General features: G+C 49.6%; 1 protein-coding gene across 2 annotated transcripts in view; it reads right to left on the bottom strand.

Annotated features, from left to right (window-relative positions):
• Window positions 1-27,215, bottom strand: part of LOC132389825 (uncharacterized) — a 93,830-nt gene that overhangs the window by 47,183 nt on the left and 19,432 nt on the right. The window contains exons 2-7 of one of the 2 annotated variants that reach the window (XM_059962388.1): window positions 25,128-25,202; window positions 18,032-18,100; window positions 16,930-16,975; window positions 13,602-13,722; window positions 8,979-9,100; window positions 7,808-7,956 (exon numbers count right to left, since the gene is read on the bottom strand). In XM_059962388.1, the coding sequence (XP_059818371.1) occupies window positions 7,808-7,956; window positions 8,979-9,100; window positions 13,602-13,722; window positions 16,930-16,975; window positions 18,032-18,093 (500 nt within the window). In that variant the 5' untranslated portion in view covers window positions 18,094-18,100; window positions 25,128-25,202. Of the gene's footprint in view, window positions 1-7,807; window positions 7,957-8,978; window positions 9,101-13,601; window positions 13,723-16,929; window positions 16,976-18,031; window positions 18,101-25,127; window positions 25,277-27,215 lie in introns of both variants that reach the window. The other variant, XM_059962387.1, reaches the window with a different exon arrangement.

Here is a 27,215-nt window from a genome sequence, read left to right as displayed (position 1 = left end):
TAGACCCAAAGCCTTCAAACACTCTTCATATTTCAAACCATTCAACCCTGAAATGATTCTTGTGAACTTTCTTTGAACCCTCTCCAGTTTCAGCACATCCTTTCTAAGATAAGAGGCCAAAACTTGCCCACAATACTCCTGGTAAGGCCACACCAGTGATTCTAAAGTTTCTACATTACTTCCTTGCTTTTATATTCTAGTCCTCTTGTCTTCCTCACCATGGACTCAACCTGTAAATTAACCTTTAGGGAATCCTGCACAAGGACTCGCAATACACACAACACAAAATGCTGGAGGAACTCAGCAAGCCAGGCAGCACCTAAAGAGTACAGTCGACATTTTGGGCCAAAACCCTTCAGCAGGACTGAAGGGTTGCCGAAAGGTTTTGGTCTGAAACATCGATTGTACTCTTCTCCATAGATGCTGTCTGGCCTGCTGAGCTCCTCCAGCATTTTGTGTGTGTTGCCTGGATTTCCAACATCTGCAGATTTTCTCTTGTTTGCAAGGACTCCCAGGTCCCTTTGTGCCTCAGATTTTTGTATTTTTTCCCCATTTACAAAATAGTCAACTCTTTACCAAAGTACATGACCATACACTTCCCAACACTCCATTCCATCTGCCACTTCTTTGCCTATTAATCTCTTCAAGTCCTTCTTTGGCTCCTGTCAATCAGCCACTGCTTCATCCCTGCTAGAATGTTCCCTATAATACCATGGGCTTGTTAAGCAGCCTCATGTGTGGCGCCTTGTCAAAAACCTTCTGTAAATCCAAGTACACAACATCAACTGATTCTCCTTTGTCTGTCCTGCTTGTTACTTCCTTAAAGAATTCCAACAAGTTCATCAGGCAAGATTTTCCCTTAAGAAAATCATGCTGATTACAGCACATATTATCATGTGCCTACAAGTATCCTGAGACCTCATCCTTAATATACGACTCTAACATCTTCCCAACCAATATCCATTCTTGAAGAGTGGAGTGACATTTGCAATTTTTCAGCCCTCTGGAACAATTCCAGAATCTAGTGATTCTTGGAAGATCACAATCTGTCCACAATCTCCTCAGCTACCTCTTTCAGAACTCTGGGGTGTACACCATCTGGCCCAGGTGACTTATCTATCTTCAGACCTTCCAGTTTCCAAAGAACCTTCTCTCTAGTAATGGTAACTGCATACACTTCATGCCCCTGACATTTGGAATTTCCACCATACAGTGAAGACTGATGCAGAATATTTATCGAGTTCATCTGCTATTTCATTGTCCCCCATTACTACCTCTCCAGCATCATTTTTCAGTGATCTGATAGCCACCCTCATCTCTCTTTTGCACTTTATGTATCTAAAGACACTTCTGGAATCTTCTTTAATATTATTGGTTAGCTTACAATTGTATTCCATATTTACCTTCCTAATTATTTTTTTAGTTGCCTTCTGTTGGTATTTAAAAGCTTCCCAGTCCACTAACTTTCCACTGATTTTTGCTCTATTCTATGCCCTCTCTTTGGCTTTTATGTTGGCTTTGACTTCTCTTGTTAGATATAACCATATAACCAGATAACAATCACAGCATGGAAACAGGCCATCTCGGCCCTCCTAGTCCATGCCAAACTCTTAATCTCACCTAGTCCCACCTACCCGCACTCAGCCCATAACCCTCCACTCCTTTCCTGTCCATATACCTATCCAATTTTACCTTAAATGACACAACTGAACTGGCCTCTACTACTTCTACAGGAAGCTCACTCCACACAGCTATCACTCTCTGAGTAAAGAAATACCCCCTCGTGTTTCCCTTAAACTTCTGCCCCCAACTCTCAAATCATGTCCTCTCATTTGAATCTCCACTACTCTCAATGGAAACAGCCTATTCACGTCAACTCTATCTATCCCTCTCAAAATTTCAAATACCTCGATCAAATCCCCCCTCAACCTTCTACACTCCAATGAATAGAGACCTAACTTGTTCAACCTTTCTCTGTAACTTAAGTGCTGAAACCCAGGTAACATCCTAGTAAATCGTCTCTGCACTCTCTCTAATTTATTGATATCTTTCCTATAATTCGGTGACCAGAACTGTACACAATATTCCAAATTTGGCCTTACCAATGCCTTGTACAATTTTAACATTACATCCCAACTTCTGTACTCAATGCTCTGATTTATAAAGGCCAGCATTCCAAAAGCCTTCTTCATCATCCTACCTACATGAGACTCCACTTTCAGGGAACTATGCACTGTTATTCCTAGATCTCTCTGTTCCACTGCATTCTTCAATGCCCTACCATTTACACTGTATGTTCTATTTGGATTATTCCTGCCAAAATGTGGAACCTCACACTTCTCAGCATTAAACTCCATCTGCCAACGTTCAGCCCATTCTTCTAACTGGCATAAATCTCCCTGCAAGCTTTGAAAATCCACCTCACCATCCACAACACCTCCCACCTTAGTATCATCGGCGTACTTACTAATCCAATTTACCACCCCATCATTCAGATCATTTATGTATATTACAAACAACATTGGGCCCAAAACAGATCCCTGAGGCACCCCGCTAGTCACCGGCCTCCATCCCGATAAACAATTATCCACCACTACTCTCTGGCATCTCCCATCTAGCCACTGTTGAATCCATTTTATTACTCCAGCATTAATACCTAACGACTGAACCTTCTTAACTAACCTTCCATGTGGAACTTTGTCAAAGGCTTTGCTGAAGTCCATATAGACTACATCCACTGCCTTACCCTCGTCAACATTCCTCGTAACTTCTTCATAAAATTCAATAAGGTTTGTCAAACATGACCTTCCACGCACAAATCCATGCTGGCTACTTCTAATCAGATCCCGTCTATCCAGATAATTATAAATACTATCTCTAAGAATACTTTCCATTAATTTACCCACCACTGATGTCAAACTGACAGGTCTATAATTGCTAGGCTTCCTTCTAGAACCCTTTTTAAACAATGGAACCACATGAGCAATACGCCAATCCTCTGGCACAATCCTCGTTTCTAATGATATCTGAAAGATCTTCGTCAGAGCTCCTGCTATCTCCACACAAACTTCCCTCAAGGTCCTGGGGAAAATCCTGTCAGGACTCGAAGACTTATCCACTTTTAAATTTCTTAAAAGCGCCAGTACTTCCACCTCTTTAATTGTCATAGGTTCCATAACTTCCTTACTTGTTTCCCACACCTTACACAATTTAATATCCTTCTCCTTAGTGAATACCAAAGAGAAGAAATCATTCAAAATCTCTCCCACCTCCCTCGGCTCCACACATAGCTGACCACCCTGATTCTCTAAGGGACCAATTTTATCCCTCACTATCCTCTTGCTTTTAATATAACTGTAGAAACCTTTCAGATTTACTTTCACCTTATTTGCCAAACCAACCTCGTATCTTCTTTTAGCTTTTCTAATCTCTTTCTTAAGATTCCTTTTACATTCTTTATACTCCTCGAGCAATTCCTTTACTCCATGCTGCCTATATCTATTGTAGACATCCCTCTTTTTCCAAACCAAGTTTCTAATATCCCTTGAAAACCATGGTGCTTTCAAACCTTTTAACCTTTCCTTTCAACCTAACAGGAACATAAAGATTCTGTACCCTCATAATTTCACCCTTAAATGACCTCCATTTCTCTATTACATCCTTCCCATAAAACAACTTGACCCAATCCACTCTCTCTAAATCCCTTCGCATCTCCTCAAAGTTAGCCTTTCTCCAATCAAAAATCTAATGCTATTGTGATCACTGGACCCGAAGTACTCCCCAACACATACATCTGTCAGCTGACCTATCGCATTCCCTAACAGGAGGTCCAACACTGCCCCATCTCTAGTCGGTACTTCTATGTATTGTTGCAAAAAACTATCCTGCACACATTTCACAAACTCTAAACCATCCAGCCCTTTTACAGAACGAGCTTCCCAATCTACGTGTGGAAAATTAAAATCTCCCACAATCACCACCTTGTGTTTACTACAAATATCTGCTATCTCCTTACACATTTGCTCTTCCAACTCACGCTCCCTATTAGATGGCCTATAATACACTCCTATCAGTGTTACTACACCTTTCCATTCCTCAATTCCACCCAAATAGCCTCCCTAGAGGCTTCCAAAGCACCGCCATAAGATTTTCTCGGACAAGCAATGCAACACCTCCTCCTCTGGCCCCTCCTACTCTATCACACCTGAAGCAACTAAATCCAGGAATATTTAGTTGCCAATCACACCCTTCCTGCAACCATGTTTCACTAATAGCTACAACATCATAATTTCAGGTAGCAATCCACGCTTTAAGCTCATCCATCTTTCTTTCAATGCTCCTAGCATTAAAATAGATACATTTAAGATACTCTCCACCTCCTCCTCTCTTTTCATCCCTAACAATGCATTCAAATTTATTATCCTTTTCTTTCTTCTCCCCTACATCTTCGGGCTGAGCGCATCCCTTCTCCATCACCTGCCTTTCCTCCCTCACACACAGTTTACTTACTTGCTCTACTGGTGAACTAACCTCCTCTCCCATAGTTTCCTCAAATTGATTCCCACCCCCCCCCCATCTTACTAGTTTAAAGTCTGCCCTGTAGCCCTAGCAAACCTCCCCACTAGGATATTGGTCCCCCCAGGATTCAAGTGTAACCCTTCCTTCTTGAACAGGTCCCAATGACCCAGAAACTTGAATCCCTGCCCCCTGCACCAATCCCACAGCCACGCATTCATCCTCCACCTAATTCTATTCCTACTCTCACTGTCGCGTGGCACAGGCAGTAATCCCGAGATTACTACCTTTGCGGTCCTTCTTCTTAACTGCCTTCTTAACTCCCTGTACTCTCGTTTCAGGACCTCTTCCCCTTTCCTACATATGTCATTGGTACCTACATGTACCACGACCTCTGGCTCCTCACCCTCCCACTTCAGGATATCTTGGATGCGATCAGAAACGTCCCGAACCCTGGCACCAGGGAGGCAAACTACCATCCGGGACTCCCGATCACCTCCACAGAACTGCCTGTCTGAGCCCCTGACTATCGAGTCCCCTATTACTATGGTCCTCTTTCTTCTATCCCTACCCTTCTGAGCTACAGGGCCGTCCTCTGTGCCAGAGGCCCGGCCACTGTCACTTCCACCAGGTAGGCTGTCCCACCCAACAGTACTCAAACATGAGTACTTATTGTCAAGGGGTACTGCCACTGGGGTACTCTCTAGTACCTGCCTCTTCCCCTTCCTGACAGTGACCCACCTATCTGCCTCCCGTGGCCCCGGAGTGACCACCTGCCTGTAACTCCTCTCTATCACCTCCTCACTCTCCCTGACCAGGCGAAGGTCATCGAGCTGCAGCTCCAGTTCCCTAACCCGGTCCCTCAGGAGCTGCAGTTAGATACTTTATTGATTCCAAATGAAATTACAGTGACAGAGTAGCATTATAATTCACAGATATTAGAAGAGAAGAAGAAAGAATAAAAAATAAATCAATAATATAGCCACAATCAGTCTAACAGGAGAGGATCATCACTTCCCCAGCTATAGGTTGACTCATCATAGAGCCTAATGGCCAAGGGTTAGAATGACCTCCTGTAGCGCTCTGTCTTAGTCTAATACTAAAAGTACTCCTCTGTTCAGCCAAGGTGGCATGCAGAGGGTAAGAATCATTGTCCAGAATTTCCAGGATTTTCCGTAGGGTCCTTTGTCCTACCGCAGTCTCCAGTGTGTCTGGTTTGACTCCTATATGCCCTTCTAATCAGTTTATTAGCCATGATTGTGGCATCTTTCCTTTAGAACACTTCTTCTTCTTTGGGGTGTATATATCCTGTGCCTTCTGAATTGCTTCCAGAAATTCCAGCCACTGCTGCTCTGCCGTCATCCCTGCCAGTGTTCTTTTCCAATCAATTCTGGCCAGCTCCTCTCTCGTGCCTCAGTAATTCCCTCTACTCCACTGTAATACTGATACATCTGATTTTAGCTTCTCCTTCTCAAATTTCAGGGTGAATTCATATTAAGATCACTTTCCTAAGGGTTCTTTTACCCGAATCTCTCTAATCAATTCCAGTTCCCAGAGTCGAGAATAACTGACCCCTGAGCTGCTCTAAAAGCCATCTTGAGGGCCCTCTAGCAATCCCCCTCCTGGAATCCAGCACCAATCTGATTTTCCCAACCTACCTGCAAATTGAAATCCTCCATAACTATTGTAAAATTGCCCTTGTGCCACGCATTTTCTATCTCCCTTTTAAAGGTGTTCATCCTTTCTACTGTTTCGGGGTCTGTGTAGAATTCCCATCAGGATCTCTTTATCCTTGCAGTTCCTTAGCTCTATCCACAATGATTCAACACCTTCTGGCCCTGTGTCAGCTCTTCCTAATCACTTGATTTCATTTTTATCAACAGAACTCTGCCGCCCCCCTGCCTTCCTGCCTGTCCTTAATGTTCATATGCAATGTGTATCCTTGGACATTACGCTCCCAGCTAGAATCTTCTTTCAGTCGTGATTCAGTGATGCCAGTACCCGCCAGTCTGTAACTGTGCTGCAAGTTCATCTACCGCATTCCACATACTGCACACATGCATTTGTAACACCTTCAGTCCTGTCGATTTTCTCTGCCTCTTACATTGTAACTTGTCCTGTTGACTGCAATTTTTCCCTATCAGCAGCCCCTCCTCACTACACATTGCCTCTGTTTGTAAACCAGCCACCTCAACTTCAGCACTGCCATCCGCCTTTCCTACGATACTTCGCACATTGAAATAGATGCATCTTAGGACACTAGTTGCAACGCATTCAACTTATTGATTCCTAACTTTGTCTGAAGTTTCAGCAACATCTGCCTCCACTATCTGTTCTGGCACTCGTTCCCGTCCCCCTGCAACTCCAGTTTAAACCCCACCGTGCAGCATTAACAATCCCTGGTCTCCAGCCGAGCCCGGATTGGGAAGTGGTCTCTGCCTCAGCTCTCTGGTGTTATGCCGACCCTGCATCAGAACGTGGACTCTGGGTTTGGTACCCTGGCATCTCGGTCTCTGACTGACCCCGGATCAGGAAAATGCCCCAGATCGGTTACCCCTCTCTGGCTGACCCTGGATCAGGAAAATGCCCCAGATCAGTTACCCCAGTCTCTGACTGACCCCAGATCAGGAAAATGCCCCAGATTGGTTACCCCAGTCTCTGACTGACCCCGGATCAGGAAAATGCCCCAGATCGGTTACCCCTGTCTCTGACTGACCCCGGATCAGGAAAATGCCCCAGATCGGTTACCCCGGTCTCTGACTGACCCCGGATCAGGAAAATGCCCCAGATCAGTTACCCCGGTCTCTGACTGACCCCGGATCAGGAAAATGCCCCAGATCAGTTACCCCTGTCTCTGACTGACCCCAGATCAGGAAAAGGCCCCAGACCAGTTACCCCGGTCTCTGGCTGACCCTGGAACAGGAAATGGCCCCAGATCGGTAACCCCGGTCTCTGACTGACCCTGGATCAGGAAAATGCCCCAGATCGGTTACCCCGGTCTCTGGCTGACCCTGGATCAGGAAATTGCCCCAGATTGGTTACCCTGGTCTCTGACTGACCCCAGATCATGAAAATGCCCCAGATCGGTTACCCCGGTCTCTGACTGACCCCAGATCAGGAGAATGCCCCAGACCAGTTACCCCGGTCTCTGACTGACCCCAGATCATGAAAATGCCCCAGATCGGTTACCCCTGTCTCTGACTGACCCCAGATCAGGAAAATGCCCCAGATCAGTTACCCTGGTCTCTGGCTGACTCTGGATCAGGAGAAGGCATCTCAGTGTGTGACCTACCCTGTGCAGGCAACTATGAAGAAGATGGATTTGTTGAAGTGGGCATTCTGCTCAGTCAGCGTGCGGTTGAAGTCATTTGCCCAGATCGTGACATTCCTACGAATCTTTCTGGCAAACACATCCATCCTCGGGAAACGAGTTATGAACACCTAGAAGTTTGAAAAACCATAGAATTGGGAACAGGGACAGTCCAATCCCCACTTCTACCCACCCCTCAACAGCAGTACTCTCATCTCTGACTACCCCAGGATTCTCCAGTTATGGGGATTTGACCTTCAGACCCGAACTCCAGGAACCCCCTCCGGACAGGACGACTGTTTGGAGACCCGACTCCACTGAACAGCCATCCTGAGATTCCAGTTGCATTTTAGCCCCTTCCTAATTCCCACACTGACTTGGCCGTCCTCCACCTTCACTGACGTAGTGAGACCAAGAGGAGATCTGAAGTCTGTTGCCTCACGTTCCAGTACTGTGAACATCGAATGTCCAGCTAGGAGTTTCCGAAGATTTGCAGTATCACCAAAGACTGCAGCAAATTTCTCCAGGAGGACCATGGAGAACATTCTGACTGGTTTGATCACCGTCTGTTCGGGAGGCACCAAATCAGAGGGCTGGGAGACAGACTGCTCCATTATGGGCACCAGCCTCCCCTGCATCTAGGGCATTTTGAAAACGTGGTGCCTGAAGAAAGTGGCATTTACCATAAAGAACCCTCACCATCCAGGGTGTGGCCTCTTCTAATTACTCCCATCAATAAGGAGGCACAGGGGCTCATTGTACCAGGGACAGCAACTTGCCCACTGCCGTCAGATTTCCGATTGGTCCTTGAATCCGTGGATGCTGTCTCAAAGCATCAATCTTTTTCCATCCATCACCTATCAACGATTGTCTGGCTGCCCTTTATATCAGCCAGCTCTGCTCTCCACTCTCATCCCTGACCGGGGAGGGGTTGTGAACACCGTCCCTCCCCCCCAGCGAATACCCGACCCACCGAGCCTCCCTGGAGAAATGACTTTGTCTGCAGGTTCCAACATCTGTACCTCCGTTCCATACCCGACACCCCCTTGTTCGCTCAGTGGGTTAAAACTCTACACCCCTGCCTGAATTCTGAATTCAGCAGCCACTGAGGACAGAGGCAACACCTGGCCCATCCGGTCCAGCTGGTACTTACTTCTGGGTGTGTTGGTGTTGGAGGGTTTTCCCAAAGCTGTTTGGGAAGCATCAGGTACATTGTCGCCTCTCCATCCGTGGTGACTGAGGTTAGAAATTGTCCAGTGCTCTGGATCCGCACACCTGAGGGTGTTAAATATAATAGCTGTAATTATTCACTGGCAACACTAATCTACCCAACATGGAAGTTCTGTTATATCATCAGCTTAAGCTGTACAATCAAGTAAATGCTACAAACGGGTCTAAATCATGAAATGCCTACAGTGTACTCAGGGGATGGGAGAAGTAGGTTTGATACAGATAGTGAGGGGTCTGAGGAATGTGCTTCAAGGCTGCTGCTCGAGACAGATGCATTAGGGACATAACATGGATAGGCAGGCAGAAAGATGAAAGAAAGAAAATGTCAGGACTTTGTAGGAGGGAAGGGTTCGATGATCTTTTAATGTTCTATTAATGTTCTGTTTTCTATCGTCTGACCCACCACATGATGCTACACCATATAAACCTTCCCCTCACATCAGTGCTGCGTCAGACTGAGTTCATCGCAGACAGCAGATCTGTACCCGTTCTGTTCAATCTGGAAGGTACCCTTAGATATCTGACTCTGTATCTCAACTGATTGATCCCTCCACAGACCCAGGAGTGGGAGGTAATAAAGGAGGATGGGTGGCATCGCCCTCCACAGAGACACGAGTGGGAGGTAATAAAGGACGATAGGTGGCATCGCCCTCCACAGAGACACGAGTGGGAGGTAATAAAGGATGATGGGTGGCATCGCCCTCCACAGAGACACGAGTGGGAGGTAATAAAGGACGATGGGTGGCATCGCCCTCCACAGAGACACGAGTGGGAGGTAATAAAGGACGATGGGTGGCATCGCCCTCCACAGAGACACGAGTGGGAGGTAATAAAGGATGATGGGTGGCATCGCCCTCCACAGAGACACGAGTGGGAGGGAATAAAGGACGATGGGTGGCATTGCCCTCCACAGAGACACGAGAGGGAGGTAATAAAGGATGAAGGGTGGCATCGCCCTCCACAGAGACACGAGTGGGAGGTAATAAAGGATGATGGGTGGCATCACCCTCCACAGAGACATGAGTGGGAGGGAATAAAGGACGATGGGTGGCATTGCCCTCCACAGAGACACGAGTGGGAGGTAATAAAGGACGATGGGTGGCATCGCCCTCCACAGAGACACGAGTGGGAGGGAATAAAGGACTATGGGTGGCATTGCCCTCCACAGAGACACGAGTGGGAGGGAATAAAGGACGATGGGTGGCATCGCCCTCCACAGAGACACGAGTGGGAGGTAATAAAGGACGATGGGTGGCATAGCCCTCCACAGAGACACGAGTGGGAGGTAATAAAGGACGATGGGTGGCATCGCCCTCCACAGAGACACGAGTGGGAGGGAATAAAGGAGGATGGATGGCATCGCCCTCCACAGAGACACGAGTGGGAGGTAATAAAGGACGATGGGTGGCATCGCCCTCCACAGAGACACGAGTGGGAGGGAATAAAGGACGATGGGTGGCATCGCCCTCCACAGAGACACGAGTGGGAGGGAATAAAGGATGATGGGTGGCATCGCCCTCCACAGAGACACGAGTGGGAGGTAATAAAGGAGGATGGGTGGCATCGCCCTCCACAGAGACACGAGTGGGAGGTAATAAAGGACGATGGGTGGCATCGCCCTCCACAGAGACACGAGTGGGAGGTAATAAAGGAGGATGGGTGGCATCGCCCTCCACAGAGACACGAGTGGGAGGGAATAAAGGAGGATGGGTGGCATCGCCCTCCACAGAGACATGAGTGGGAGGGAATAAAGGAGGATGGGTGGCATCGCCCTCCACAGAGACACGAGTGGGAGGTAATAAAGGATGATAGGTGGCATCGCCCTCCACAGAGACACGAGTGGGAGGTAATAAAGGATGATAGGTGGCATCGCCCTCCACAGAGACACGAGTGGGAGGTAATAAAGGATGATAGGTGGCATCGCCCTCCACAGAGACACGAGTGGGAGGGAATAAAGGACGATGGGTGGCATCGCCCTCCACAGAGACACGAGTGGGAGGGAATAAAGGACGATGGGTGGCATCGCCCTCCACAGAGACACGAGTGGGAGGTAATAAAGGACTATGGGTGGCATTGCCCTCCACAGAGACACGAGTGGGAGGTAATAAAGGACGATAGGTGGCATCGCCCTCCACAGAGACACGAGTGGGAGGTAATAAAGGACGATGGGTGGCATAGCCCTCCACAGAGACACGAGTGGGAGGTAATAAAGGACGATGGGTGGCATCGCCCTCCACAGAGACACGAGTGGGAGGTAATAAAGGAGGATGGGTGGCATCGCCCTCCACAGAGACACGAGTGGGAGGTAATAAAGGAGGATGGGTGGCATCGCCCTCCACAGAGACACGAGTGGGAGGTAATAAAGGAGGATGGGTGGCATCGCCCTCCACAGAGACACAAGTGGGAGGGAATAAAGGACGATGGGTGGCATCACCCTCCACAGAGACACGAGTGGGAGGGAATAAAGGAGGATGGGTGGCATCGCCCTCCACAGAGACACGAGTGGGAGGGAATAAAGGACAATGGGTGGCATCGCCCTCCACAGAGCCACGAGTGGGAGGTAATAAAGGACGATGGGTGGCATCGCCCTCCACAGAGACACGAGTGGGAGGTAATAAAGGACGATGGGTGGCATCGCCCTCCACAGAGACATGAGTGGGAGGTAATAAAGGAGGATGGGTGGCATCGCCCTCCACAGAGACACGAGTGGGAGGTAATAAAGGACGATGGGTGGCATCGCCCTCCACCGAGACACGAGTGGGAGGGAATAAAGGACGATGGGTGGCATCGCCCTCCACAGAGACACGTGTGGGAGGTAATAAAGGACGATGGGTGGCATCGCCCTCCACAGAGACACGAGTGGGAGGGAATAAAGGACGATGGGTGGCATCGCCCTCCACAGAGACACGTGTGGGAGGTAATAAAGGACGATGGGTGGCATCGCCCTCCACAGAGACACGAGTGGGAGGTAATAAAGGAGGATGGGTGGCATCGCCCTCCACAGAGACACGAGTGGGAGGGAATAAAGGACGATGGGTGGCATCGCCCTCCACAGAGACACGAGTGGGAGGGAATAAAGGAGGATGGGTGGCATCGCCCTCCACAGAGACACGAGTGGGAGGTAATAAAGGACGATGGGTGGCATCGCCCTCCACAGAGACACGAGTGGGAGGGATGGTATCACCGTCTGTCAGGATAGACTGTAGAACTTGCCTACTCAGGCATTACAGGTGGAACTAACAAAGGTATGACCATGATAATAGTGTTATGTTACAGACAGCCCAACGGTCCAAGGGATTTAGAGGAACAAATTTGTAGAGAGATCGCAGACTGTTGCAAGGTTGTGACGGTAGGTGATTTTAACTTTCCACATATAGGATGGGAATCCCAAACTGTAAAAGGACTGGATGGGATAGTTTTTGTCAAATGTGTTCAGGAAAGTTTCCTTAATGAGTACATAATGTCAGTGTGAGATACTAAATCTGCTATTAGGGAATGAGACAGGGTAGGTGACAGAAATTTGTGTAGAACACTTTGTATCTAGTGACCACAATGCCATTAGTTTCAAAGTAACCATGCAAAGAGATGGGTCTTATCCATGGGTTGAGGTGCTAAATTGGAGAAAGGGCAGTTCTGCTGGTATCAGAAAGGACCTGGCAAGCTTGGATTGGGACCGGCTGCTTCCCAGCAAAGGTGTTTTCGGTAAGTGAGAGGCCATCATTATTACAATTTTGAGAGTACAAGGTTTGTATGTGACAAGCTCCCACACAGGAAGTTGGTCCAGATGGTGCAGTCACTTCACGTACAAGATGAGGTAGGAAATTGGATTAAACACTGGCTTTGTGGGAGAAGCCAGCGAGTGATGGTAGATGCTTCCTCTCTGACTGGGGGCCTGTGCCGCAGGGATCAGTGCTGGGTCCGTTGCTGTTTGTCATCTACATCAATGATCTGGATGATAATGTGATTAACTGAATTGGCAGATTTCCATATGACATTAAGATTGGGAGTGTAGTCGGCAGCGAGGAAAACTATCATGGTTTGCAGGGGGATCTGGTCAAGCTGCACAAATGGGCAGATGGAATTTAATGCAGACAAGCATGGGTAGGACCACCCAGAGAAGCTCTTACACAGCGAGTGGTCGGACACTGAGCTGTGCGGCCATGGCAGCACAGGTAGGCAGGGTTGTAAAGACAGCTTTCGGCACTTTGCCCTTCATAGATTGAAGTTCTGAGTACTGGAGATGAGATGTTACGTTGAAGTTGGTGAGGCCTAATTTGGAGTATTGCGTGCAGTTTTGGTCACCTACTTACAGGAAAGAAGGTTGAAAGAGAACAGAGAGAGTTTACAAGGATGCTGCTGGGTCAGACGGATCTGAGTGACAAGGAAGGATTGAATAGGTTTGTAGATCTTCTGGTAGACTGGGCTGGCCTGCAATAGTGAAGTTACAGTTCATGTTCGAGCATCCAGCAGTTCTTCACTGTCCATTCAGACTAACAGGTCTGCTCTGCCGCCTGCCAGCCATCTCAGTTTCTCTCACGTCCCCTACCTGCAGAGTTTGCCCCTCTGGTGTAGCGGTACAGGAGCTTCCTGTATACTTTACGTCGGAAAACGGTGCTCCACGCGTTCACACGCGTTCCAACCCAGACCGATTCTCTTACACTGCGAATCTGTTGACAAAGGATTTCATTATTATACACGTGGAACAGGTCTTCCAAGTTGCATCGCCCAGTGGTCTGCAATTTAATCAAATCCTAATCACAGGTCAATATACAAGGACCAATTAACTCACTAACTGGTACGAGTTTGGACTGAAGGTGGAAACCTACGTGCATATGAACTTGCTTTCAGAGGATGGTGGAATCAAATTCCAACACCCTGAACTGTAGTTGTGTTGTGCTAACTGTGGCATCTATTTCTTCTGGGGAAGGTGGGACCTGTACAGATTGGATGGGTTGCACCTGAACTCGAGGGGGAGCAATGTCCTTGCTGGTAGGTTTGCTAGCATGGTTCAGGAGGGTTTAAACTAATTTGCAAGGGGGATGGGACCCAGGGCAATAGAGCAGTGAAGGAAGTGCATGGAGTAAAGCCAGGTCTAACATATAGAGAGGCTTTGAGGAAAGAGAAGCAGAATAAAGGGTGTAAAGGTAGTAAGGTAGAAGGGCTAAAGTGCGTGTACTTCAATGCAAGAAGCATCAGGAACAAAGGTGATGAACTGAGAGCTTGGATACATACATGGAATTATGATGTAGTGGCCATTACAGAGACTTGGCTGGCACCAGGGCAGGAATGGATTCTCAATATTCCTGGATTTCAGTGCTTTAAAAGGGATGGGGGGGGGGAAAGGGGAGGAGGGGTGGCATTACTGGTCAGGGATACTGTTACAGCTACAGAGAGGGAGGGTAATGTAGCAGGATCCTCTTTTGAGTCAGTATGGGTGGAAGTCAGGAACAGGAAGGGAGCAGTTACTCTACTGGGGGTATTCCATAGGGCCCCCTAGTAGCAGCAGAGTTACCGAGGAGCAGACTGGGAGGCAGATTTTGGAAAGGTGCAAAAATAACAGGGTTGTTATCATGGGTGACTTTAACTTCCCTAATATTGATTGGCACCTGATTAGTTCCAAGGGTTTAGATGGGGCAGAGTTTGTTAAGTGTGTCCAGGATGGATTCCTGTCACAGTATGTTGACAGGCCGACTAGGGGGAATGCCATACTAGATCTAGTATTAGGTAACGAACCAGGTCAGGTCTCAGATCTGTCGGTGGGTGAGCATCTGGGGGACAGTGATCACCGCTCCCTGACCTTTAGCATTATCATGGAAAAGGATAGAATCAGAGAGGACAGGAACATTTTTAATTGGGGAAGGGCAAATTATGAGGTTATAAGACTAGAACTTGTGGGTGTGAATTGGGATGATGATTTTGCAGGGAAATGTACTATGGACATGTGGTCGATGTTTAAGGATCTCTTGCAGGATGTTCGGGATAAATTTGTCCCAGTGAGGAAGATAAAGAATGGTAGGGTGAAGGAACCATGGGTGACAAGTGAGGTGGAAAATCTAGTCAGGTAGAAGAAGGCAGCATACATGAGGTTTAGGAAGCAAGGACAGATAAGTCCCCGGGGCCTGATGGAATATTCCCCAGTCTGCTGCACGAGGCTAGGGAAGAGATTGCTGAGCCTCTGGCTAGGATCTTTATGTCCTCGTTGTCCATGAGAATGGTACCGGAGGATTGGAGGGAGGTGAATGTTGTCCCCTTGTTCAAAAAAGTTAGTAGGGATAGTCTGGGTAATTATAGACCAGTGAGCCTTACATCTGTGGTGGGAAAGCTGTTGGAAAAGATTCGTAGAGATAGAATCTATGGGCATTTAGAAAATCATGCTGTGATCAGGGACAGTCAGCATGGCTTTGTGAAGGACAGATCGTGTCTAACAAGCCTGATAGAGTTCTTTGAGGAGGTGACCAGACATATAGATGAGGGTAGTGCAGTGGATGTGATCTACATGGATTTTAGTAAGGCATTTGACAAGGTTCTACACGGTAGGCTTATTCAGAAAGTCAGAAGGCATGGGTTCCAGGGAAGTTTGGCCAGGTGGATTCAGAATTGGCTTGCCTGCAGAAGGCAGAGGGTCATGGTGGAGGGAGTACATTCAGATTGGAGGGTTGTGACTAGTGGTGTCCCACAGGGATCTGTTCTGGGACCTCTATTTTTTGTGACTTTTATTAACAGCCTGGATGTGGGGATAGAAGGGTGGGTTGGCAAGTTTACAGATGACACAAAGGTTAGTGATGTTGTAGATAGTGTAGAGGATTGTCAAAGATTGCAGAGAGACATTGATAGGATGCAGAAGTGGGCTGAGAAGTGGCAGATGGAGTTCAACCTGGAGAAGTGTGAGATGGTACACTTTGGAAGGACAAACTCCAGGGCAGAGTACAAAGTAAATGACAGGATACTTGGTGGTGTGGAGGAGCAGAGGGATCTGGGGGTACATGTCCACAGATCCCTGAAAGTTGCCTCACAGGTAGATAGGATAGTTAAGAAAGCTTATGGAGTGTTAGCTTTCATAAGTCGAGGGATAGAGTTTAAGAGACACGATGTAATGATGCAGCTCTATAAAACTCTGGCTAGGCCACAATTGGAGTACTGAGTCCAGTTCTGGTCGCCTCACTATAGGAAGGATGTGGAAGCATTGGAAAGGGTACAGAGGAGATTTACCAGGATGCTGCCTGGTTTAGAGAGAATGGATTATGATCAGAAATTAAGGGAGCTAGGGCTTTACTCTTTGGAGAGAAGGAGGATGAGAGGAGACATGATAGAGGTGTACAAGATATTGAGAGGAATAGACAGAATGGACAGCCAGCGCCTCTTCCCCAGGGCACCACTGCTCAGTACAAGAGGACATGGCTTTAAGGTAAGGGGAGGGAAGTTCAAGGGGGATATTAGAGGAAGGTTTTTCACTCAGAGAGTGGTTGGTGCGTGGAATGCACTGCCTGAGTCAGTGGTGGAGGCAGACACACTAGTGAAGTTTAAGAGACTGCTAGACAGGAATATGGAGGAATTTAAGGTGGGGGGGGGGTTATATGGGAGGCAGAGTTTAAGGTTCGGTACAACATTGTGGGCCGAAGGGCCTGTACTGTGCTGTATTGTTCTATGTTCTATGAGAAGGGGAGAGAGCTGAGCTGTGACTCCTGGGGCAAGGACTGGAGGTGAAGGAGTAGGGTATTTCTTTTACTGTGGGTGGTGTGTGCACAGTCTCCCTCTCAGCAAATGGCGGAAAGGCTCAAAGTGTCACAGGGTATCAGTTTGACGAGTCTGTCCCAGGACCGACAGTGCCAAAGGAAGGAAGGAGGGAGGCAGCAGTGATTCCACCATCAATTTACCTGATAATCCGCAGTGGTACACAAGACATCGGATCTCAGAGAGCAGCTAAAGGCAGAAACAGAGAGAGAAAAATTAACAGCTCAGTCCCAACACTGGAACCGGGCATCCCACACATTCCATTGAGCTGTTTGAATTGAACCATCCCAGAACAGACTCTGGGAGAGCGAGGTGGGGCTGGGGACAGCAGAGGTGGGAAGGGAGTCAGAGGTCTGTCAGATAGGCAGTGCTGCCTGGGAGAAAGGCAGAGTTCCTGGTTGGCAGGGCTGGGGAAGGGAGACGGGATGGGAAGGAGGCGTGGTGGGGCTGGGGAAGGGAGGTTGGATTGGGAAGGAGGTGTGGCGGGGCTGGGGAAGGGAGGTAGGATAGTAAGGAGGCGTGGCGGGGCTGGGGAAGGGAGACGGGATGGGAAGGAGGCGTGGCGGGGCTGGGGAAGGGAGGCGGGGTGGGAAGGAGGCGTGGCGGGGCTGGGGAAGGGAGACGGGGTGGGAAGGAGGCATGGCGGGGCTGGGGAAGGGATGTAGGATTGAGAAGGAGGCATGGCGGGGCGGGGCTGGGGGAGACGGGATGGGAAGGAGGCGTGGCGGGGCTGGGGAAGGGAGACGGGATGGGAAGGAGGCGTGGCGGGGCTGGGGAAGGAGGCGTGGCGGGGCTGGGGAAGGGAGACGGGATGGGAAGGAGGCGTGGCGGGGCTGGGGAAGGGAGACGGGATGGGAAGGAGGCGTGGCGGGGCTGGGGAAGGGAGACGGGGTGGGAAGGAGGCGTGGCGGGGCTGGGGAAGGGAGACGGGATGGGAAGGAGGCGTGGCGGGGCTGGGGAAGGGAGACGGGATGGGAAGGAGGCGTGGCGGGGCTGGGGAAGGGAGGGGATGGGAAGGAGGCGTGGCGGGGCTGGGGAAGGGAGACGGGGTGGGAAGGAGGCGTGGCGGGGCTGGGGAAGGAGGCGTGGCGGGGCTGGGGAAGGGAGACGGGATGGGAAGCAGGTGTGGCTTGAGTCAGGAGGCAGGAGTGGGGAGTGAGACGGGATGGGGAAGGAGATGAGGCCAGACGAGGAGCAGAAAGAACACGGAAGAATCATCCCTCAGACCATGCAGGCCTATCTTACCTTTGGCTCTGGCTGCCCTCGATGACCAGTGAAGAAACCAACAGAAACAACACAGGCACCATGGTCACCCTGTGGGAGACGGGATTGGTCATCACTCAGTATCCATCATGGGCACAGGGTCAATCACACAGTGTAGCAGCATAGCAGCCATTTGGCCCACCGAGCTCATGCTAGCCACCAATACCCATCACAATTTCTTGCTGCCGTTTCAGTGTGGAAGGACTGCAAGAGTCTCTTCACCCCCTCCCACCAAATTCTAGCACCCCCCAGATAAACCTCTTATCCCACCCCTTAAACGGATCCAGTCACCCAACAGAGAAAACACGAGGATATCTGCAGATGCTGGAAATTCAAACAACAACACACACAAAATGCTGGTGGAACACAGCAGGCCAGGCAGCATCTACAGGGAGAAGCACTGTCGACGTTTCCAGCCGAGACCCTTCGTCAGGACTGACTGAAAGGAAAGATAGTAAGAGATTTGAAAGTAGTGGGGGGAGGGGGAAATCTGAAATGATAGGAGAAGTCAGGAGGGAGTGGGTGAAGCTAAGAGCTGGAAAGGTGATTGGCGAAAGTGATACAGAGCTGGAGAAGGGAAAAGATCATGGGACGGGAGGCCTCAGGGGAAAGAAAGGAGGTGGGGGGGGAGCACCAGAGGGAGATGGAGAACAGGCAAACAACTAAATATATCAGGGATGGAGTAAGAAATTGCACCATCTCGGATCTCAAGACCCTGCAGCGGATAGTGAGGTCAGCTGAGAAAATCATCAGGGTCTCTCTTTCCGCCATCATGGACATTTACACTACATGCTGCATCTGCAAAGGAAACAGCATTATGAAGGACCCCATGCACCCCTCATACAATCTCTTCTCCCTCCTGCCATCTGGGAAAAGGCTCCAAAGCATTCGGGCTCTCTCGACCAGACTATGTAACAGTTTCTTCCCCCAAGCTATCAGACTCCTCAATACCCAGAGCCTGGACTGACACCTTGCCCTATTGTCCTGTTTATTATTTATTGTAATGCCTGTACTGTTTTTGTGCATTTTATGCAGTCCTGTGTAGGTCTGTAGTCTAGTATAGCTTTCTCTGTGATTTTTTAATTACGTAGTTCAGTCTAGTTTTTGTACTGTGTCATGTAACACCATGGTCCTGAAAAACGCTGTCTCATTTTTACTATGTACTGTACCAGCAGTTATGGTCGATATGAGAATAAAAGTTGACTTGACTTGACTTGAAGAAGGGGAGGAGAGGCATTAACGGAAGTTAGAGAAGTCAATGTTCATGCCATCAGGTTGGAGGCTACTCAGCCGGTATATAAGGTGTTGTTCCTCCAACCTGAGTTTGGATTCATTTTGACAATAGAGGAGGTCATGGATAGACATATCAGAATGGGAATGGGACGTGGAATTAAAATGTGTGGCCACTGGGAGATCCTGCTTTTTCTGGCAGACCGAGCGTAGGTGTTCAGCGAAATGGTCTCCCAGCCTGTGTCGGGTCTCACCAATATATAAAAGGCCACACCGGGAGCACCGGACGCAGTATACCACACCAGCCGACTCACAGGTGAAGTGTCGCCTCACCTGGAAGGACTGTCTGGGGCCCTGAATGGTGGTGAGGGAGGAAGTGTAAGGGCAGGTGTAGCACTTGTTTCGTTTACAAGGATAAGTGTCAGGAGGGAGATCGGTGGGAAGGGATGGGGGGGACGAGTAGACAAGGGAGTTGCGTAGGGAGTGATCCTGCGGAAAGCAGAAAGAGGCGGGGAGGGAAAGATGTGCTTGGTAGTGGGATCCCGTTGGAGGTGGCGGAAGTTACGGAGAATTATACATTGGACCTGGAGGCTGGTGGGGTGGTAGGTAAGGACAAGGGGAACCCTATCCCGAGAGGGGTAGCGGGTGGATGGTGTGAGGGCAGATGTGTGGGAAATGGGAGAGATGCGTTTGAGAGCAGAGTTGATGGTGAAAGAAGGGAAGCCCCTTTGTTTAAAAAAGGAAGACATCTCCTTCGTCCTGGAATGAAAAGCCTCATCCTGAGAGCAGATGCAGTGGAGACGGAGGAATTGTGAGAAGGGGATGGTATTTTTGCAAGAGACAGAGTGGGAAGAGGAATAGTCCAGGTAGCTGTGAGAGTCTGTAGGCTTCAAGTAGATATCAATAGATAAGCCATCTCCAGAGATGGAGACAGAAAGATCAAGAAAGGGGAGGGAGGTGTCGGAAATGGGCCAGGTAAATTTGAGGGCAGGATGAAAGTTAATGAAGTCAACGAGCTCAGCATGCGTACAAGAGGCAGCGCCAAAGCAGTCGTCGATGTAGCGAAGGAAAAGAGGGGGATGGATACCGGTATAGACTTGGAACATGGACTGTTCCACAAAGCCAACAAAAAGGCAAGGTCCTTTTGTTCCTCCACCTATGTACATTATGCAAAACAACCTTTTCACCGTATCTCCCTGTGAGTTACCAGCCAATTCACCTGCTCCGTCAGGTGATCCAGTTTCATCACGATGGAGAAATCCCTTTCCTTCCAGATTCTCTGCTGCCCAGACCAACTCTCTCTCCTCAGTTCCAGTGAAGATTACTGGACATAAAATGTCACCCCTTCCTCTCCCCACGGATGCTGCCTGGCCTGCTGAGTATTTCCAGGATCTTTATTTATTTCAGATTCCCAACAATGTCATCTCAATGATTCTGAGCCTAGACACCTGAGACAGGGAGCTCATCCTCCCTGTCGAGAGCCGTTCGATGAAATCTCCTCCCATCGTTCCACAGCCCTTCAACCCATCGACGGTATCTGATTATAAACACGAGCGATTCTGCAGATCTGGAAAGCCAGAGGAACACAACGCAAGATGCTGGAGCAACTCAGCATCTACAGAAATGATAAACCTTTTGGGCTGAGACCCTTCATCAAGACTGGAAAGGAAAGGGAAGGAAAAAATTAAGGGAGGGAAGTTTAGGGGAGACATCGGGGGTAAGTTTTTTATACAGAGGGTTGTGGGTGCCTGGAATGACTTGCCAGGGATGGTGGTGGAGGCTAAAACATTAGGGGTATTTAAGAGCTTCTTGGACAAAATGGAGGGTTATGGGGTAGTGTGGGTTTAGTACTTTTTTTAAGGATTATATGGGTCGGTACAACATGGAGTTCTGAAGGGCCTGTACTGTGCCGTAGTGTTCTATGGTTCTATGAAAGAGGGAGATGCCAGAATAAAAAAGTTGAGGGTGGAGTGGGGGGGGGTAGGGAAGGGTAAGGAGGACTAGCTAGAAGGTGACAGGTGAGTAGGAAAGGTAAAGGGCTGGAGATGAAGGAATGTAATAGCGGAGGAGAGTGGACTATAGGAGAAAGGGAAGGAGGAGGGGACCAACGAGGAGGTGATAGGCAGGAGAGGAGAAGTAAGAGGCCATAGTGGAAAATTGAAGAGGGAAGGGGAGAGAAAATAGAATCACCAAAAGAAGAAGTTGGTATTCATGCCATGAGCTTGGAAGGTAGCAATACGGTTATGTCGCTCCCCCACCCTGACAGTGGGCTCATCGTGGCAGACAAGGAGGCTGTGGTCTGACATGTCGAAACGGGAATGGTGCACCATTCTGCTTTCGGTGGGTGGAGCAGAGGTGCTTAATAAAGTTCTTTATTGTTTTGCTTTGCACTGATTGTTTATTTAAGAAATTTGTTCATTTTCCTATCTTGCACTCTCCTGCTGCCACAAAATCATAAATTTCACCTGTCCGAGATAATAAACCTGATTCTCATTCTGACTGTCAACGGCTCCTCCAGAGGACAGACTCGTGTTCGTCCACAGGGAAACTTCCCCACACTCTCGGAAACCGAAGTTGTCCGTAATACCCCGGGTCCATCAGCACAAATGCCACTCACAACTGGAATGACCTTTCCCACTTCTGTAGTGTCAGGGAATAAAGACCCAGCTCTGTCTGTGTGGTGAGTCAGCGACAGCTCCCTCAGGGTACTATTGACATGTCTATAGTCTACTGTAGTCTTCAGTCACCAGCGTTCTGGTACAGCCTAGCTCTCTGGACAACAGCACCAGCCGGTCTCTCTTCATTTAATCATGACTCTGCCTTCTGTACCAATGCGGATACACTTGTGTTTTTCCAGACGATATTCCATCTTCCACCATGTCACCCACTCATTCAACTGCTCCACAGCTTCCCAAACCCCAAACCCTGCTCCACAGCTTCCCGAACCCCAAACCCTGCTCCACAGCTTCCCGAACCCCAAACCCTGCTCCACAGCTTCCCGAACCCCAAACCCCGCTCCACAGCTTCCCGAACCCCAAACCCCGCTCCACAGCTTCCCGAACCCCAAACCCTGCTCCACAGCTTCCCGAACCCCAAACCCCGCTCCACAGCTTCCCGAACCCCAAACCCTGCTCCACAGCTTCCCGAACCCCAAACCCCGCTCCACAGCTTCCCGAACCCCAAACCCTGCTCCACAGCTTCCCAAACCCCAAACCCCACTCCACAGCTTCCCGAAACCCAAACCCCGCTCCACAGCTTCCCGAAATCCAAACCCCACTCCACAGCTTCCCGAACCCCAAACCCCACTCCACAGTTTCCTGAACCCCAAACACCACTCCACGGCTTCCCAAACCCCAAACCCTGCTCCACAGCTTCCCAAACCCCAAACCCCGCTCCACAGCTTCCCGAAACCCAAACCCTGCTCCACAGCTTCCCGAAATCCAAACCCCACTCCACAGCTTCCCGAACCCCAAACCCCACTCCACAGTTTCCTGAACCCCAAACACCACTCCACGGCTTCCCAAACCCCAAACCCTGCTCCACAGCTTCCCGAACCCCAAACACCACTCCACGGCTTCCCAAACCCCAAACCCTGCTCCACAGCTTCCCGAACCCCAAACCCTGCTCCACAGCTTCCTAAACCCCAAACCCCGTTCCACAGCTTCCCAAACCCCAAACCCTGCTCCACAGCTTCCCGAACCCTGCTCCACAGCTTCCTGAACCCCAAACCCCACTCCACAGCTTCCCGAACCCCAGACCCTGCTCCACAGCTTCCCGAACCCCAAACCCTGCTGCACAGCTTCCCAAACCCCAAAACCTGTTCCACAGCTTCCCAAACCCCAAACCCTGCTCCACAGCTTCCCGAACCCCAAACCCTGCTCCACAGCTTCCCAAACCCCAAACCCCACTCCACAGCTTCCCGAACTCCAAACCCTGCTCCACAGCTTCCCAATCCCCAAACCCCACTCCACAGCTTCCCAAACCCCAAACCCTGCTCCACAGCTTCCCGAACCCCAAACCCTGTTCCACAGCTTCCCAAACCCCAAACCCTGCTCCACAGCTTCCCGAACCCCAAACCCCACTCCACAGCTTCCCAAACCCCAAACCCCGCTCCACAGCTTCCCGAACCCCAAACCCTGTTCCACAGCTTCCCAAACCCCAAACCCTGCTCCACAGCTTCCCAAACCCCAAACCCCACTCCACAGCTTCCCGAACCCCAAACCCTGCTCCACAGCTTCCCAATCCCCAAACCCCACTCCACAGCTTCCCAAACCCCAAACCCCGCTCCACAGCTTCCCGAACCCCAAACCCTGTTCCACAGCTTCCCAAACCCCAAACCCTGCTCCACAGCTTCCCGAACCCCAAACCCCACTCCACAGCTTCCCGAACCCCAAACCCTGTTCCACAGCTTCCCAAACCCCAAACCCTGCTCCACAGCTTCCCGAACCCCAAACCCTGCTCCACAGCTTCCCAATCCCCAAACCCTGCTCCACAGCTTCCCGAACCCCAAACCCTGCTCCACAGCTTCCCGAACCCCAAACCCTGTTCCACAGCTTCCCGAACCCCAAACCCTGTTCCACAGCTTCTTAAACCCCAAACCCTGTTCCACAGCTTTCCAAACCCCAAACCCTGCTCCACAGCTTCCCGAACCCTGCTCCACAGCTTCCCGAACCCCAAACCCTGCTCCACAGCTTCCCAAACCCCAAACCCTGTTCCACAGCTTCCCAAACCCCAAACCCCGCTCCACAGCTTCCCAAACCCCAAACCCCGCTCCACAGCTTCCCGAAACCCAAATCCCGCTCCACAGCTTCCCGAACCCCAAACCCTGTTCCACAGCTTCCCGAACCCCAAACCCTGCTCCACAGCTTCCCAAACCCCAAACCCTGCTCCACAGCTTCCCGAACCCCAAACCCTGTTCCACAGCTTCCCAAACCCCAAACCCCGCTCCACAGCTTCCCGAAACCTAAACCCCGCTCCACAGCTTCCCGAAATCCAAACCCCACTCCACAGCTTCCCGAACCCCAAACCCTGCTCCACAGCTTCCCAATCCCCAAACCCCACTCCACAGCTTCCCAAACCCCAAACCCCGCTCCACAGCTTCCCGAACCCCAAACCCTGTTCCACAGCTTCCCAAACCCCAAACCCTGCTCCACAGCTTCCCGAACCCCAAACCCCACTCCACAGCTTCCCGAACCCCAAACCCTGTTCCACAGCTTCCCAAACCCCAAACCCTGCTCCACAGCTTCCCGAACCCCAAACCCTGCTCCACAGCTTCCCAATCCCCAAACCCTGCTCCACAGCTTCCCGAACCCCAAACCCTGCTCCACAGCTTCCCGAACCCCAAACCCTGTTCCACAGCTTCCCGAACCCCAAACCCTGCTCTCCATATCCCCCCCGTATCTCCCCTCCCACCTGGACTTACCTCACCCGAAGGAGAGAGAGAAAAGGGTGGGATGGATAGAGTGATGGGGAGAGTGGGGGAGAGAAAGAGAGAAGGACAGGGAGGGGGAAGAGTGTGGGACAGAGGCAGGGAGAGATATTGGGAGAGAGAAATGGTCTGAGGAGGAGAGAAGGAAGGAAGAGAGGGAGAGACAGTAGATCTGAGATAGTGAGATAGGGACTGGGGAAGAATGGGAGAGAGAAAAGCAAGAGAAAGATGGTAACACAGATGGAGGGGTAGGATGAAGTGAGAGAGTGTGAGTTAGAGAGAAAAAGCACGAGTGTGTGACAGAGAGAGAGAGAGAGCGAGAGAGAGACAAAGAAAGAGAATGAATGATACATGCTGCATTACCCCTTGCCTCTAATGTCCCGCAGTTCAACTGCTAAGGCAATGAGCGATACACCTTACCTTAGTGTTGACTTGCTGGTCTGTGCGTGTGCTTGTCCGGAGACCTTTTATACGGACAGATGTCACCAGCTGGTGCTGTCCAAAGCCAATGGATGAGAAGAAAAACAACACAAGGTTGTTAATGACTCCAACCACAAGTGTTGCACCATCTATGTTGTGCAAACAAAAGCACTTTAATTCATTGCAAAACTCCCCATCGATAACTAGACCATGAGTGGCTCCAGAAAGCAACTGAAACCACCACTTGCTTTGCCTACAACAGCAGGTTCTAAGGCACCTCACCATTCTCCACAAAACATCCAGCAGAAACTCCAGCACACAGCAAAGGTGAGAAGGCACCTGCTCCATCACCTTTCTGAGATTTCTGATCTGCTGTTCATGGAATGACCCTGACTGAGTGTCCGATACAATAATTTATAACTGCACCCCTGTCTGGGACAGCAGGTCAAGTGCACAGCAACATAAGAAGTTCTACTCACATCCTTCCCCACCGTTCTCACTCCAGGTCCACGGACATTTATTTCCCTTCAACCATTTGGCTCAACAATACCTGATCACTACAGTTCAGCAATGCTGCGACCACTTTGATCACTGCGTACGAAAATAGATTTTGATTTGTTCCAAGTATGTTCTTTCTTGTAAACACTGACAGTGATCTATCTTTAATTTGTGTTTGTTAACATTGCTTGCCTGGTGCTGTGTGCCTGTGATGTTGCTGCAAGTTAGTTTTTCACAAGTCCATAAAGGTACTTGAGCAGATGACAATAGACTTGACTTTGACATTGACGGTCAGCTCTGAAATCCTCAGAACTGTTAAACACCCCGTAACTGGGTGTCTTACCAGCAAAGATAGAAGTATCCGTTGGAGTCTGGTACTATTTTCAAAACAGTGTTTATTAGTAAAGTATACAAATCAATATTAACAATGCAAATATATAGATAATACACGCTAGCAATACTAAACCTAAAAGTGTGAGTATAATAATAATCAATAATAAACAAGCTCTATTGTTGTCTAGGGGAATTATCATGAGAAAGTATAAAGTTCAGTTCAGTTCATGTAGGCTGAGGTAGTTGTTGGTTCTTTTGTTGTAACCGTTGGAGGGAGGGAGAGAGAGAGGGTGAGCAAACAGTGACAGCTACGGTCAGTCAAACTTTCCTTTACGTTCTTGATCCGTCGATGTGTTGAGGCCATTCAGGTATGACCCCTCTGTCCTCCAGCTAACCTTTGTTCTATGGTGGACCCGTCACCCAGGCAAGGGTGGACACACACACAAGCTCCCACTGGCCTCGCTAGAAACACTGTGAGCTAAAGTTGACCAATCCTTCATTCTGTCTCCGATGCCCCACACCTTCTCGTGGGTTCCAACACTTAAACAGTGCTCACTAGTGTCTCCTGGTGTATCTGAGGGGTGTCTCCCCAGACCTCACTTTTATCCCCACTCACAGGTGTCAATCAGTTTTGAATGGCTTAGCCCATCAAACCAGCCCACTCCGGCTGTCCACGGAGGAATTTTAATGAACAGAATAGTACCAAGTAAACAGCCCTCTCCGGAGCCGTGAGTCTTACAGGAGTCATAATATGGTGGGTCAACAAGTCTCTCTTCCCCCCCCCCGGTGTTATCTCTCCCTTATCTGAAGCAGATGTTCCAGTCCCAGTATGTTTTCCCTTTGTCTCTCTTTCTCTCTCATTAGCAGCGTGGTAACAGTAGCAGTTTGTGATTCTCCCGGGTGGGGGGGGGGGAATATGGGCAACTCTGTACCCTTCTGCCCATCCGAGCTGTTCATCCTTCGTAACACTCCCAACAGTAGGTGGAATCCATCATGAAAGATCCTCTCCACCCTCTTCTCATTGTTGCCATCTGGGAGGAGGCAGAGCATCCTGAAGACACACACTCAGTTTCTTCTCCACCAGCATCAGATTTCCAAATGGTTAGAAACATAGAAAACCTACAGCATAATACAGGTCCTGTGCCAAACATGTCCCTACCCTAGAAATTACCTAGGGTTACCCATAGCCCTCTATTTTCTAACATGGAGGTTACCGGCAGCCCATTCTATGCATTCACCATTCTCTGCGTAAAAAGC

Source organism: Hypanus sabinus, unplaced genomic scaffold (genome assembly GCF_030144855.1).
Source record: "Hypanus sabinus isolate sHypSab1 unplaced genomic scaffold, sHypSab1.hap1 scaffold_670, whole genome shotgun sequence".
In the NCBI taxonomy this organism is placed as follows: domain Eukaryota; kingdom Metazoa; phylum Chordata; class Chondrichthyes; order Myliobatiformes; family Dasyatidae; genus Hypanus; species Hypanus sabinus.
This window is presented reverse-complemented; position numbering and strand designations above follow the sequence as displayed.